We start from the raw sequence: 15196 nt of genomic DNA, 5'->3' as shown, positions 1-15196 counted from the left end.
TTTCCCATTCGCCAGGATCTGTGCCATTTTTTGCCTTTTTGTATGCCCTTTCCTTATGTCTTATACTGTCCCTAACCTCTTTAGTTGTCCATGGCTGTTTTTTTGGCAAGTAGAATTCTTGCCCCTCAGGGGTATAAACTGATTATGTATCACGTTAAATGTTTCTTTAAACATTTCCCACTGATCCTCAATCGTTTTACCCATTAACAGATTTACCCAGTTTACTGTGGACAGTCTCTGTCTCATCCCATTGAAGTCGGCCTTACCCAAGTCTAGAATCTTAGCAGATGATTCACTTTTTTCCCTTTCAAACACTACATTGAACTCGATCATGTTATGATTGCTATTGGATAGATGTTCGTGTACAGTTAAGCCGTTAACTAAATCTGGTTCATTACTCATTACTAAATGTAGTATGGCTTGCCCCCTTGTTGCCTCTAGGACATACTGCTGTAGAAAACTATCCCGGGGACACTCAAGAAATTCACTACCTTTCTGACAGTTGCTAGTCTGCTTTTCCCAATCTATGTGAAGGTTAAAGTCCCCCATTAAGACCACTATGCCTTTTTTACACACTTGTCTAATCTCTGCATTTATACAATCTAGCACTTCACAGCTGCTGCCAGGGGTCCTATACACAATTCCCACTATAGTCTTAGATCCTTTCCTTTTTCTCAATTCAACCCATAAGGTCTTTGTTGGCTGCTTACCTCTCGGTATATCCTCCTTTATCATTGAAGTGATTTCATCTCTAATCACTAAGGCTACTCCTCCCCCTCTTCCATTTTCCCTGTCTCTCCTGTAGACCTTATAACCCGATATATTTAGTTCCCAATCCTGACCATCCTGCAGCCATGTCTCAGTGATAGCTATCATGTCATACCCTCCAATTTGAATTTGAACCTGTAGTGCATTTAATTTATTCCTTATACTCCATGCATTTGTATATAGAACTCTTAAACGAGAAGAGGTAGAGAGGCAGAGAGGTTTAGGAAGGGAATTCCAGAGCTTAGGGCTTAGGCAGATGAAAGCCAATGGTGGAGTACTTAAAATCGGGGATGCGCAAGAGGCAAGAACTGCAGGAGTGCAGAGATCTCGGAGGGTTGTAGGGCTGGAGGAGGTTACAGAGATAGGGAAGGGCGAGGCCATGGAGGGATTTGAAAACAAGGATAAGAATTTTAAACTCGAGGCATTCCCGGACCGGGAGCCAATATAGGTCAGCAAGCACAGGGGTGATGCGAGAACGGGACTTGGTGCGAGTTAGGATACGGGCAGCAGAGTTTTGGATGAGCTCAAGTTTATGGAAGGTGGAAGATGGGAGGCCAGCCAGGAAAGCATTGGAATTGTCCAGTCTGGAGGTAACAAAGGCATGGATGAGGGTTTCAGCAGCAGATGAGCTGAGGCAGCGGCGGCGACAGGCGATGTTACAGAGGAGGAAATAGGTGGTCTTGGTGATGGAGCGGATATATGGTCGGAAGCTCATCTCAGGGTCAAATAGGACGCCAAGGTTGTGAATGGTCTGGTTCAGCCTCAGACAATGGCCAGGGAGAGGGATGGAGTCAGTGGCTACAATTTGCGGCGGGGACCAAAGACAATGGCTTCAGTCTTTCCAATATTTAGTTGGAGGAAATTTTTGCTCATCCAGTGCTAGATGTTGGACAAGCAATGTGACAAATGAGAGATAGTGGAGGGATTGAGGGGGGTGGTTATGAGCTATAGCTGGGTGTCATCAGCGTATATGTGGAATCTGACGTGTTTTCGGATGATGTCGCCGAGGGGCAGCAGGTAGATGAGAAATAGCAGGGGGCCAAGGATAGATCCTTGGGGGACTCCAGAAGTAACAGCGTGGGAGCGGGAAGAGAAGCCATTCCAGGTGATTCTATGGCTACAACTGGATAGATAAGAATGGAACCAGACGAGCACAGTCCCACCCAGCTGGACGATGGAGGAGAGGCGTTGGAGGAGAATGGTGTGGTCAACCGTGACAAAAGCTATGGACAGGTCGAGAACATAAGAACATAAGAAACAGGAGCAGGAGTAGGCCATATGGCCCCTTGAGCCTCCTATGCCATTCAATCAGATCATGGCTGATCTTCGACCTCAACTGTACTTTCCCACCTGATCCCCATATCCCTTGATTCCCCGAGAGTCTAAAAATCTATCCATCTCAGTCTTGAATATATTCAATGACTCAGCATCCACAGCCCTCTAGGGTAGAGAATTCCAAAGATTCACATCCCTCTACGTGAAGAAATTCCTCTTCATCTCATTCTTGAATGGCCGACCCCATATCCTGTGATTATGCCCCCTCGATCTAGAATCTCTAGCCAGGGGAAACAATCTCTCAGCATCTACCCTGTCAAACCCCCCCAGAATCTTATATGTTTCAATGAGATCACCTCTCATCTGCTAAACTCCAGAGAGTATAGGCCCATCCTACTCAACCTCTCTTCATAAGACAACCCTCTCATCCCAGGAATTAATCTAGTGAACCTTCGTTGCACCGCCTCTAAGGCAAGTATATCCTTCCTTAGATAAGGAGACCAAAACTGTACGCAATACTCCAGGTGAGGTCTCACCTAAGCCCTGTACAATAGTACAAATGTAAGGAATCTTACAACACCAGGTTATAGTCCAACAGTTTTATTTGAAAATCACAAGCTTTCGGAGGCTTTCTCCTTCGTCAGGTGACTCACCTGACGAAGGAGAAAGCCTCCGAAAGCTTGTGATTTTCAAATAAAACTGTTGGACTATAACCTGGTGTTGTAAGATTCCTTACATTTGTACACCCCAGTCCATCAACGGCATCTCCACATCACTGTACAACAGTAGTAAGGCTTCCTTACTCTTGTACTCCAACCCCCTTGCAATAAAGACCAACATGCCATTTGCCTTCCTGATTGCTTGTTGTACCTGCACACTAAATTTTTGTGCTTCTTGTATGAGGACACCCAAGTCTCTCTGAACAGCAACATTTAATAGTTTCTCACCATTTAAAAAATATTCTGTTTTGCTGTTCTTCCTACCAAAGTGAATAACCTCACATTTTCCGACATTATACTCCAACTGCCACCTTCTTGCCCACTCACTTCATCCGTCTAAATCCCTTTGCAGACTCTTTGTGTCCTCCTCACAGCTTACTTTCCCACCTAGCTTTGTATCATCAGCAAACTTGGATACATTACACTCGGTCCCTTCGTCTAAATCATTAATATAGATTGTAAATAGCTGAGGCCCCACCACTGATCCTTGCGACACCCCACTAGTTACAGCCTGCCGACCTGAGAATGACCGGCTTATCCCCACTCTCTGTTTTCTGTCCTTTAACCAATCCTCTATCCATGCTAATATATTACCCCCAACCCCATGAGCCCTTACCTTGTGTCACAACCTTTTATGTGGCACCTTATCGAATGCCTTTTGAAAATCCAAATATACTACATTCACTGGTTCTCTTTTTTTATCCTAAGGTGAGGAGGGATAGTTTACCATCGGCACAGTTAAATAGGATATCATTTGTGACTTTGATAAGGGCCGTTTCAGTACTGTCGTAGGGGTGGAAACCTGATTGAAGGGATTCAAACATGGAGTTGCGGGAAAGATGGGTATGGTTTTGGGAGGTGACAACGCATTCAATGACCTTGGAGAGGAAAGGGAGGTTGGAGATGGGGCGGTATTTTGCAAGGGCGGAGGGGTCAAGGGTGGATTTTTTGAGGAGGGGGTGTGATGACGGCAGATTTGAAGGGCAGGGGGACAGTACCTGAGAGAAAATGCTGGAGTCTATAACAGTGAACAATATCAGCTAACGTGGTGGCCAGGAAGGGAAGTTGGGTGGTCAGCAGTTTAGTAGGAATTGGATCGAGGGAACAGAAGGTGGATCTCATGGTTAAGATGAGCTCGGAGAGGGCATGAGGGGAAATAGGAGAGAAATTAAAGAAAGATGCTAATTCAGGGCTGCGGCAGGGGGGAACCATAGGGGAAATTTGGCTTGGTGGGCTAGAAGAAAGGGAAGCAGCAAAGGCAGCTAAATGGATAGTCCCAATTTCAGTGACAAAGAAGTCCATGAGCTTTTCGCACTTTTTGTTGGAGGCGAGGGTTGAGGGGGCATGGGAGAGGGGTTTAAGAAGACGGTTTGTAGTGGGGAAGAGAAGCTGGGAGTTATCTTTGCATTCCAGGATGAATAGTGAGCAGTTTTGGCAGAGGAGAGCAGGACCCGATAGTGCTTTAGGTGGTCCAGCCAGATCTGGCAATGAATGGCTAAACCAGTTGTCCCCCATAAGCATTCAAGTCTGTGTCCCTTAGACTTAAGGGAGAGGAGATGAGGGCCATACCAGGGGGAATGACCAGGGTGAGAGAGAGTAATGGTTTTAATGGGGACAAGGGTATCAAAGGTGGAGGTGAGGGTGTGATTGAGCAGATCGGTAGCTGCAGAAATGTCATGGTGAATGAAGGGCCAAAGGCTAGACAGTTGGGAATTTGAAAGTGCCATTGTAAGTGACCTGAGGGAGAGTTTTTTCCAGGGGCAGACACAGAAGGAACCTAGCTGCCACTGTTCCTTTAATTCTATGGGCTTTAATTTTGCAAACAACTCTATTATGTGGTACTTTATTAAATGCCTTTTGAAAGTCCATATACACAGCACCAACTGCATTACCCTCATCAACCCTCTCCTTTACTTCATCAAAGAATTCAAGCAAGTTAGTCAAACATGATTTTCCTTTAACAAATCCGTGCTGACTTTCATTTATTAGCCCATACTTTTCCAAATGTTAATTAATTTTGTCCTGGATTATTGTCTCTAAAAGTTTCCCCATCACTGACGTTAGGGTGACTGGCCTGTAATTGCCAGATTTATCTCTCTCCCCTTTTTTGAACAGGGGAGAGAGATAAATGGCTAAACCAGTTGTCCCCCATAAGCATTCAAGTCTGTGTCCCTTAGACTTAAGGGAGAGGAGATGAGGGCAATCCTCCAGTTCTCTAGCACCACTCCCATATCTAAGAAAGATTGGAAGATTGTGGCTAGAGCCTCCGCAATTTCCACCCATACTTCCTTCAGCAACCTAGGATGCATCCCATCTGGATCGGTAGGTTAGTTGGACCAATGGTCTTTTCCTGTGCAAACTATTACAATGTTACTATGAAATATAAGGAAATCTTTTATAATCATCAGGTCACCCTGACTAACGGAATAAATGTTGTACATCAATATGCATAATCTTTAGATTGCACATCCTCTATTTATAAAAATAGAATAATACCTGTGTAAATAAAATTATATTCAAATCCACTGATTTACATTTCTCATGGAAAAATAGATGGAACTGTGGAATTTGATCCCCGAAACATGAATACAAAATCCTAGAATTCCATATAATAAAACAGAAATTGACTTATTCACTCATCATAAATAAATAGCCCCATATATTTCCATAGGTGTGACATCAGAATGATAAGGGCATGCCATAAAGCAGCTTTAATTGATTTTCATGGTCTAGAGAATATACCAAAATATTAATTAAAATTAACTTTTTTAGCTGAAAAATAGAATGCACCATAGTCAGCCGTGTGTTAAGCTGCCACTACCAGTAAACACCCTTCTCTTTCCTTTGCAGATATACTGTATTAAAAAATCAATGGTTTTGTGTACGTGTGTGCGCGAATGTGTGTGTACATATGTGTGAGTTTATGTGTATGTAAGAGAGAATTGGTGAGCACAAGATTGGAATCATAATGCTCTTCCTGTTCTGTTTTTCCAATTTTAACCTTTTTCTTCCTTGCTCCTGAAGGTGCTGTGGTACAATTCCACAGTGTCAAAAACCTTCTGGTACTTTGCCCAAATGGTCATTCTTCATATGTAAGCCTAGATAATATCTACAGACTACTCAACTGTGGAAATGAGTTGGCTGCAATGCATCATAGCTGAGCCAGATAAAAGAATTGCCCAAATCCTGATAAGATGAACCATGATAAGTAAAACAACTTTACCAGTGCAGAGTTTGTAATAATATGGTTTAACTGTAAGTAGTTGAAATATATTGTTCTACCAGGCACTGAACTATCTCCTGAATGTTGTAACTCTCAAATAAAATATCGGTTTTATCTCTGTTTATCTATAATTAAGAGACTATTAATTTCTTCACTTCATATGTAATGGGAAATTGGTAAAATTTGTCCCAAAATATTAATGAAAGCAGTTATGAATTTTGCAGTAATGTTCCAGCCAAATCTCTAGAAAACAATATTAGTTGTTCCCTATAAATTACCTTCACTGCATCCAAAAATAAGTTAAAATATACAAAATAACACAGTTAACTCTGAAGGAATCCATACAGTTGTTTATATTCTAACTTCTATCTACTCCACTTTTGGTTTCTTAAATGTTGAAGACTACTTGATCTTGAAACTTCTTATGTATTTGAATTTGTACACTGGTCCAAAGAAAGATATCAAACCACTTGCTATAAAACCTAGTTTTAAAAAAGCAAACTACAACATCGTGCGGGTTTTATGCCATCTATATATAGGTCTGCGAATTACACACTAATGAAAATTAGTTCTTTAATACCAAGACAGCAACCATAAAATTAGTATGTGACTTACATACTTGATGTTATGGTTTTTGAATAAAGAAGGCCATTTAGCAACTGATAGACTATAACTTCTGCTTCTTGCACAATTTTTGTTTAATAAAGCTATACCTTGCTTGGAGCTTTTAGTAAGAAATACTACAACCCCTTTCTTTTACTATAGAAATACTAATGTGAATGAAATACATCTGGCACATCAAGATAATTAATTCTATTTTGACACTGACAATTATGGTACGTGTTAAAAATGCATGGAAGAATTTTGTCAATTTTAACTATATACTGATAGAAGAAAATATTTAATATTTTCAAATACAAGACTATAGTTTTGAAACTGATCTGTACGCTGTTTCTGTTCCAACAGAAAAAATGATGATTTTCTGTGAATTGTTTTGATCGCTTGTTTTGTATCAATCTTATGCCCCTGCTATACTCCACCTAAGTAATGCAATATTTGAAGTGTTTCTGAGAGGTGTAGGTCACAGTTACTCACTCACACCGCCCTTGAATTGGAAAAAGCAGAGCATCAAACATCTGTACTTAAATGCATGCATGGAGTTCTGCTAACCAGCCTCCAACTGTTAGTGAATTTCCTTCATTTTTCCTATTTTCTCCCCTGTTCTTCTCTCCTCGTCTATAGGTGTAAATTCATGCAAGAGATTGGTTAAAATAAGCCTGATCATTTATAAAGCACCTGTTCCATTGAAATGTCTCCAGGTCGTTTACACAGTGAACTATTTTCTAAAGTTGTTATACAGACAAATTCAACAGTCATTCTGCACCAGCAACAATCCACAAACAACCTTGAGATGAATAACAATCTGTTTTTTTTGGTGGTAGTGGTTGAGGAAAGAATGTTGGCTGAGAAACTGGGAGAACTCCTTGTTCTTCTTCAAAAAGTGCCATGGGATTTTTAATGTCCATCTGTACCACTGGAAAAGGCGAATAGAACCTTGGTTTAACATTCCATCTGAAGGCTCCCTAAGCACTGGCAGTCCTCTGCTATGTCAAATTACTATTCTTTGTGCTTTCTTAGACAGAGTGTTGGTGGACTACTCGATGCGGGGAATGGAAATCACATCGTAGCCTGATCATATTCTCATCCAACATCTACACATGTATATTGTTACTGTTGCCCAGCTGAGATCAGCCAATTCAAACTATTTTGTTATGTGAAAGATGCAATAAAATGTAAGTAGTTGTTGGCCAGATTCCAGCTCAGACCCTCTGTTCTTCTGATTTTGGCCAACTGTGCATCCCCCATCCTAGGCTTTGCCTTTGTTGCCATAACCTACAGCCATTAAGCCCTCCACTCTGGAATGGTACATTCCATTGCCTAGCTAAGTTTCTTCCTACTTTCAAATGCTACTTCTTTGATCTTGTTGGATAACACTATATGTCTGAGATTACTGCATTATGCTTGAAGTAAGATGAGCTGCTGATTTCTAATTATACAACACTTCATGCTAAGAGATTGAAAGGCAATAAAGTTATTTTATTTCTGACAATATAATTTCTTAGTGTCGAAATGCTCTATTTAATTCAATTGTAAGTTAGAAACATTGGGGGTGAAATTGGTCTTTGGCAGTAGTGCAAAATGGTAGGCCATCTTACATTCTGCCTGATTTTCTTTTCCATTTAAGTCAATGGAAGAGAAATTCAGGCAGGATGTAAACTGGGTTTATGATTCGCTATTGCCCATTTTGCGTTACTAACGAAGACCAATTTCTCTCCCGCCCACCCCCCCCCCCCCTCACTGGACCTTAATGATAAAGCCTCTATAGCAATGTTCAGGTTTGCATACAAATTAAAATTACATTCAGAAAAGAGTAAGCAATCCACTTTTTGAATTTGCCTTTTGCTTTTCTCCTCATTCTTTTTTCTCCCACCATCTCCTGAAGCCATTAACTCCTTGCTATGGCACATTCCATGGGCTCCAGGTGCCCATGGAGCCCTATGTCAACCAAGTGACCATTTGTCATGTGGGAGCCGTGATAGTGAACATTGACAGGATATTTGACAGCAGGATGAAGTGGTGGCGGAGGGGGCACCATAGCTGAGCTGGATCCTGTCAAACTCAATGCCCATACACTAGCCCTTTTAATAGCAGACATTCTAACCATCAGGGATGGGAACTCTTGACTGTTTTTCTTCTCTCTAACTCATGGGTTATGAGACCAATTGCAGCACCTCTACTGCTACCTGACTGAGATCAGCATAGATTGGGAATGGAACCGAGTCCTCTTGGTGTAGGGCTCAACTAAACACTATCTTAAATTCGCCTTTTGAAAAAGGAAAGGATTTTTTAAAAAAAATCTAAAAGAAAAACGGAAATTAACAGCGTTGCAATTTACTATTGGTAAACCTGAGGTCAGGCTTTACCGCTATTTCATTTAGTAACCACGTCGTGTAAACTTCACATTTCGTGGAACTCCGAAAGCAAATCTGCCTTTTGCGAGTTACGATGTGTGTCGCAGACGTGTGATCAGGTTTGAAGGAGTCAACGCCTCCAAGGGAGAAACTGACGAGGAATCATTGTTCTAACTGAGAGAATGGTGACTAATCGGAACAATGTTACGTTTTAACTGTAGTCACCCGATATATTAACTATTAAGTAAATCATAGTAAAATATCGTTTTATAATAAACAATCATTAAAAAGAGCCACAGCTCTCGATCCACACATGGATTAAGGAGTATCACGTACTCATCTTTTTTTAAAAAATACCCTCACTTCTGATCGACAAGTTTGTTCGGAGTTTGGGATGATACGAATGGAAGTTTAAATAAATGTCAAGGCCCTGTGTCGATCAATGAAGTTTAAACAGCTCACTCACCCCGAGATTGCGGAGAGTTTTTGGTGTGCGCTTTGTGCCATCTCACAACCCTTGGTCCGCGTCTTCTGCATTTCAGCTCGCAGAGATGGACAGTCCACCGAGGCATCTCCAATGGAAATTACCAATTCGCGGTAAAGGGCCACCTGTGTGTTGAAGTCTTGCACCAACTGAAAAAAAATAAACTCTGGTGGTCACCGTGAAGAGTTATCGGTCGTTTAAAAGAAAGCAAAAGTGGGGGTGGGGGGTGAAAAAATAAAAGAGCATCATTTGCTGCCATTTAGGAGAGGAGGAAAGAAAACTGAAGGTCAATGGCGGGACAGCCATACTTCTCGGCTGTGAGATAAACACACACACTATATATAGTCGCAATCTTTAACCAATAAAAAATAGCGATTTTATCAGTACACCATTAACATTCTCATATCACGGCGCAGAATGCTTTAAAATGTAACTCCACTAGTTGTACCTGTCCAGCTTCCATCTGAGCCGCGAATCAATGCAAACACTGAAAATAAGTCTCACTAAATTCTGGTGTAAGATCAGTAAATCGCCACAATGTTGGAAAAGGATAACATGTTCGCACTTTCTAGTATTGATGTGCTATCCTTTACCCGGATCTAACACTTTTGTTTACACAGACACTTCATAAAAACGCAGAGGTTGATTCTAGTTTTGCAGAGTGAAGAGACTTGTGTCCTCTTGACACGGGAACTCCACTTAGTATTCAATAAAGCACTTCAATATGCAACGAACTCACATGCAACAGAATAGATAAGCCGTGCCATAAATAGACGCGTCAGAATAAAACTGAAATTCAGTCATCACTCAGGCCAATGCTCCACATTAACAAATACGGTTGTGCATTTGCACGTGATCAGAATTGGAAACGGTTTGGAGGGGGTGCCAGGATGGATTAAAAAAAACCCGAAATAATTTGTTTCTTTTTTTTGTACTTTGCACCTACCATCTTACACTCCTCGAGTGCCCGGGCGGGCTTGGCGGCGCTCTCCGAGCTGCCTCTCCTCTCCGCTTCTCTGTACTGCGCCTTGCCGAGCTGGAGGATGGAGCCAGGCGACTTGGGGCGGTTTTTGCGCCCATTCAGTGCAGAACTCATGCATACACATCCAAGATGAGCTGCTCCTCGCTACGGGTGAGGCGTGTTGCGATGGACCGTGTGCTCCAGGAAAGAAATACGAGCTCAAAATAAAATAGATGTTTTTCTCTTTTTTTCCCCCCTCCACTCCCCTACATAACCTTCAGCCTGCAGAGCGGGCGCTGGCTTTCGTCTTTCAGCATGCTTCAAAGTCACCACTATCTAAGAACAGCTGAAATATCCCAATGTTAGCATGTTCCGTACTGCTTAGGGTAGTGATTTCATCGGGAACAAATTCACATTTCGAAGATTTAGGAGTTTCCATTAAGAATTTGACGGCTCCAGAAATCCTACACCGGAACGATCTCGCCTTTAATTCTCACAGGGCGGGCGGGGTGGGCCCAGAACAGCTTTTATTTTCACCTCAAGAATAAAAAGCAAAGGATCCCGGTGGGTAGGAATTGATCGCGGTCGTTTGCTCTAATCTTAAGTCTTCCGAGTGGCCTTTTTGCGGCTCTAACCTTGCTGGAAATGCAAGGCGCAGGAATCTGGCAGGCTGACGTGGTTAGCAACACAACACATTGATAGGACAGGAATACTAATGCAACCCGAATAGCTGGATCTTGCTGTTTAGACACCCAGCCAAGGAAATGTGAAATGGGGTCGGCAATGCCAATATCAACACGGCGCCTTAACACTGAATTGTTCTGGTGTTAGAAAGAGAAGTGACAAAGCAATGACACAGAACGATTTCTTGCTGCTGATCATTTGGCATTGTACGTGAGGTTTAACTAAGGTCACTTCAACGATCACCGCCCTTCCCTTAAAAAAATTCGATCGTTTTAAACGAAGGTTCGGTCATAGAGCAGCTGCTTTTTAGAAAGGAAGGTGCTAAACCTCGCCATTTTCGTAAAATTAAAGTGCAAAAATAAAATTCTAATGGTATCTCACCTCATTTCTCCGCAGAGTAATTTTGTGAAGCGCGTTTCTGTTAAGAGTTAAGGTGAGAAACCCGGTCAGACACAACGTACCGTAAAAATCCCCATTTCTCACTTCTGAGATGGCTACGTATAAATAACAGTAAACGTCTTTAAGACAACAGAAATAGTAATAGAAAATACCGCTGGTGATGCTACGGTACAAATGCTCAATGCACCCAGTTCCAATTTCTCCTGGAGGCGTTAATCCGTTTATTATGAATTTGATAGGCACCTGTTAAGCATTTGTACATAACATCAGAGTCATTTCTACTATTATGTCTCAGCAGAAAATTCGCAAAGCCCGCTTCACTTGACAGCCATTGAAATATTATTCCATTCTGCAGTAGGAACCACAGAGATAACAAAATGCATGACAAGATGTCAAGGACTAAGTAAAATTGATCTTGAAAACAGTCTGGACCTGGAGGGAAGTCCAAAAAGTTTCACAACCTCAAGAAGAACATTAAAGTAAGACAATGAAAATGGTCATTGAAGAGCAAATGAAGGGCAAATGTAATTTTTAAAATTTATACACACAGTAAGGCAAAGAATTTCTATAGTCCTAGTCGGTCTCCAGTGGTGTTGCACGGCGGGGGGGGGGGGGGGGGTGAGGCGGTTGTGACCAAGCTCAGTGTTCAATTCAAGCAGGGTTGGGAGAAGGAAATAACTGGACCAACGTGGGGAAGGGAAGAGGAGGGGTGGAGGGAGGAGGCTGGAGTAGGAGCGGACGGGGAGGAGGGAAGGGGAAAGGAGCTTGAATTCTAGGAGCCACTTGGATACTGAGACGTGTAAAGGAACAAAGGGACCTTGGAGTGCATGTCCACAGATCCCTGAAGGTAGCAGGACAGGTAGATAAGATGGTTAAAAAAGCATACGGGATACTTTCCTTTATTAGCTGAGACATAGAATATAAGAGCAGGGAGGTTATGTTAGAACTGTATAAAACATTGGTTAGGCCACAGCTTGAGTACTGCGTACAGTTCTGGTCACCATATTACAGGAAAGATGTGATTGCACTAGAGAGGGTACAGAGGAGATTTGCGAGGATGTTGCCAGGACTGGAGAATTTTAGCTATGAGGAATGGTTGGATAGGCTGGGGTTGTTTTCTTTGGAACAAAGGACCCTGAGGGGAGGTTGAATTGAGGTATATAAAATTATGATGGGACTAGATAGAGTGGATGGGGAGGATCTATTTCCCTTAGCAGAGGGGTCAGTGACCAGGGGGCGTAGATTTAAAGTAATTGGTAGAAGAATTAGAGGGAAGCTGAGGAGAAATCTTTTCACCCAGAGGGTGGTGGGGGTCTGGAACTCACTGGTAGAGGCAGAAACCCTCAACTCATTTAAATAGTGCTTGGATGAGTACTTGAAGTGCCCTAACCTACAGGGCTACGGACCAAGTGCTGGAAAGTGGAATTAAGCTTCATAGCTCTTTTTCAGCCAGCACGGACACGATGGGCCAAATGGCCTCCTTCTGTGCCATAATTTTCTATGATTCTATGATTGACAGCCCCCTCTTTAAAGATCTTCCTGTTGGGCTGAACTTTTGTAAATATTTTATTTATAATTGGCTTTCCAGTGATTTGGAGACAATTATTTGGTTGCTTTTCTATTTATATTCTGGTCAAAACATCCCCTCAAAACACAACCCACCCCAAAATACAGAAAATAAACACACAATAGCCAAAAACGAATCAAAAGTAAAACAGTTTGTTATCTTAAGAACTCCCCTCCTCATACATCTCACTTTTACTCAGAGAATCATAGAATCTTACAGCACAGAAGGAGGCCATTCAGCCCATTGTGCTTGTGCTGACTCTTTGAAAGAGCTATCTGTAAGAATATGGTTTAAAACAAGCATAGAAAATTGGAGGGCAAAAGGTCCGCATCTCTGTGAGGAAAATAACTTACAGAAACCCAAGAGGTCATTGAAACAGTGCTGAGGCATTAGAATAGTGAAAAACAGTAAGATTCAAGAGACAGGTTGTCCTAACCTAGTATAAACATACTAAGACCTGATAACAGGGAAAGGCTACGTAAACACTAAGACATTAAACAATCCTTGGTGGTTTCCGAGAGTCAGCAAAATGAGATGGTTTACGACCATGAGATAAGACCAGCGGTGCTTGCGTACAGAACAACACAGCCGAATAGTATAAAGATAGGGTATGCTCCCTCCCAAAAGTTAGAGGTCTCAAGAGGGTACGGTTGGAAGTTCATCAGGTTGTGTTGATTGCTTGTCATTTAATATAATCTGTAGTTATATATTATAACTATAATGCTGTTGAATGTAATGTTGAAGACAGCTGTAGTGCAATACTGTTGTAAGTCAATCTATTAAACTTGCTATTTTATAACCACTCAGGCTAGAATCAAGTGGAAATTATTGTTGATGGATTAACAATCCATTGTTGTGACAGTAATGGGAGAAATCTGCTAACACTATCCAATTAGTTCCACTCTCCTGCTCTTTCCTCACAGCCCTGCAAATATTTCCTTGATGCTTTTTGAGAATGGGCAGAACTAATACAGACTTCTGCTCCATAATCGAGAAATCCTCCTATTCTACTGCTAGGCCTCGTTTGCATGTGGCATGTAAGCATGATGAAGACCTCGTATGTTGTCGGTGAGAGCACAAAACACAGCCATTAAGCCTGATCGAGAAATCACGTGTGTGGCAGGATCCCACTGTAGATCAGATGAGATCATTGGACTCCCTGTCATCATCTTGCCAGCAGGAATGTCCCCACTGGTTATAAAATTTATCCCAACCCCCAGACTTTGAAGGTAGGGTACCCAAATTGCACAATCTTGATAACCTATTTTCAAAACAATGTTGATGTGTTAGATAAGAGCAACATGGTGCTTCTAATTAAAAAGAAAGAAACTCCAATTGCTGGAAATTGGAAAATGCTGGAAGTAAACAACAGGTCTGTCAGCCTTTGTAAACAAAAAGCATATATGTATGTATAAGGTGTGGACCCTTCTCAAAACAAGATAATCCCAAAACTATGAGATGAAGAAACATTTCCAGAGTTGTTTTTTTCACGGGAGAAAAGGAACATGATCCTAGTCCTAAGAAGTTGAAAGGCACAGTTAATATGTGTGATAGTAGGCATTTAATCTGGACTGTGAGTGCAGAACTCAGCAATGTAAGATAAGAGATAACAGGCCTCAAGAAAGAGTAGAGGTTAGTGGAAGCTTTTTCCCTATGCATTTTCCATTTAGTGAAAATCCCAAGTCTGTGCTGAGTTAACTGATCTCAGATAAAGCTCCAATTGGCTTTACCAGCCCTTGCTTTTGGAAGGGACAATTGGTCAGGGTAGCAACTCCTGATTGTATCCCCTGATATCAACCATATGCTGGAAGTGCAGGTGGACACTGGATGAGGACGGGATCAGGCTTGGCTGGGATGCCACTACTACCGAATAGCCTGCTAACAGTCACTGTCTAAGGCCACACATGAAGAAAGGTTACTGGGGGAGGGGGGGGGGGCATCAGAGCCCATAATACTGTAAACCAGCAAGTACTTAAAACGTACAGATCAGGAGAGAAAGTTGTCAGGAAAGGAAGCGGGAAAAAAAGTTTGGGATTGATGGCCTTGAGTAGCTGCTCGCTTGTTTAAACTGCCACTCAGTCTTGGGCAAGCAGAGATCACTAAAAACAGATTCCACTATTGCACATGTCAACCTAGAAAACAAG

The 15196-nt window shown here is 42.0% G+C and overlaps 1 protein-coding gene across 1 annotated transcript in view; it reads right to left on the bottom strand.

The window, feature by feature from the left end:
- Nucleotides 1-11327, bottom strand: part of rgs7bpa (regulator of G protein signaling 7 binding protein a) — a 72122-nt gene extending 60795 nt beyond the window's left edge. Inside the window, exons 1-2 of the mRNA XM_067986618.1 lie at nt 10388-11327; nt 9424-9590 (exon numbers count right to left, since the gene is read on the bottom strand). Coding sequence (XP_067842719.1) covers nt 9424-9590; nt 10388-10537 — 317 coding nt within the window. The 5' untranslated portion in view covers nt 10538-11327. The remainder of the gene's footprint in view (nt 1-9423; nt 9591-10387) is intronic.
- Nucleotides 11328-15196: the final 3869 nt, after the last annotated feature.

This window comes from Heptranchias perlo, chromosome 1, assembly GCF_035084215.1.
Source record: "Heptranchias perlo isolate sHepPer1 chromosome 1, sHepPer1.hap1, whole genome shotgun sequence".
Taxonomy (NCBI): domain Eukaryota; kingdom Metazoa; phylum Chordata; class Chondrichthyes; order Hexanchiformes; family Hexanchidae; genus Heptranchias; species Heptranchias perlo.
This window is presented reverse-complemented; position numbering and strand designations above follow the sequence as displayed.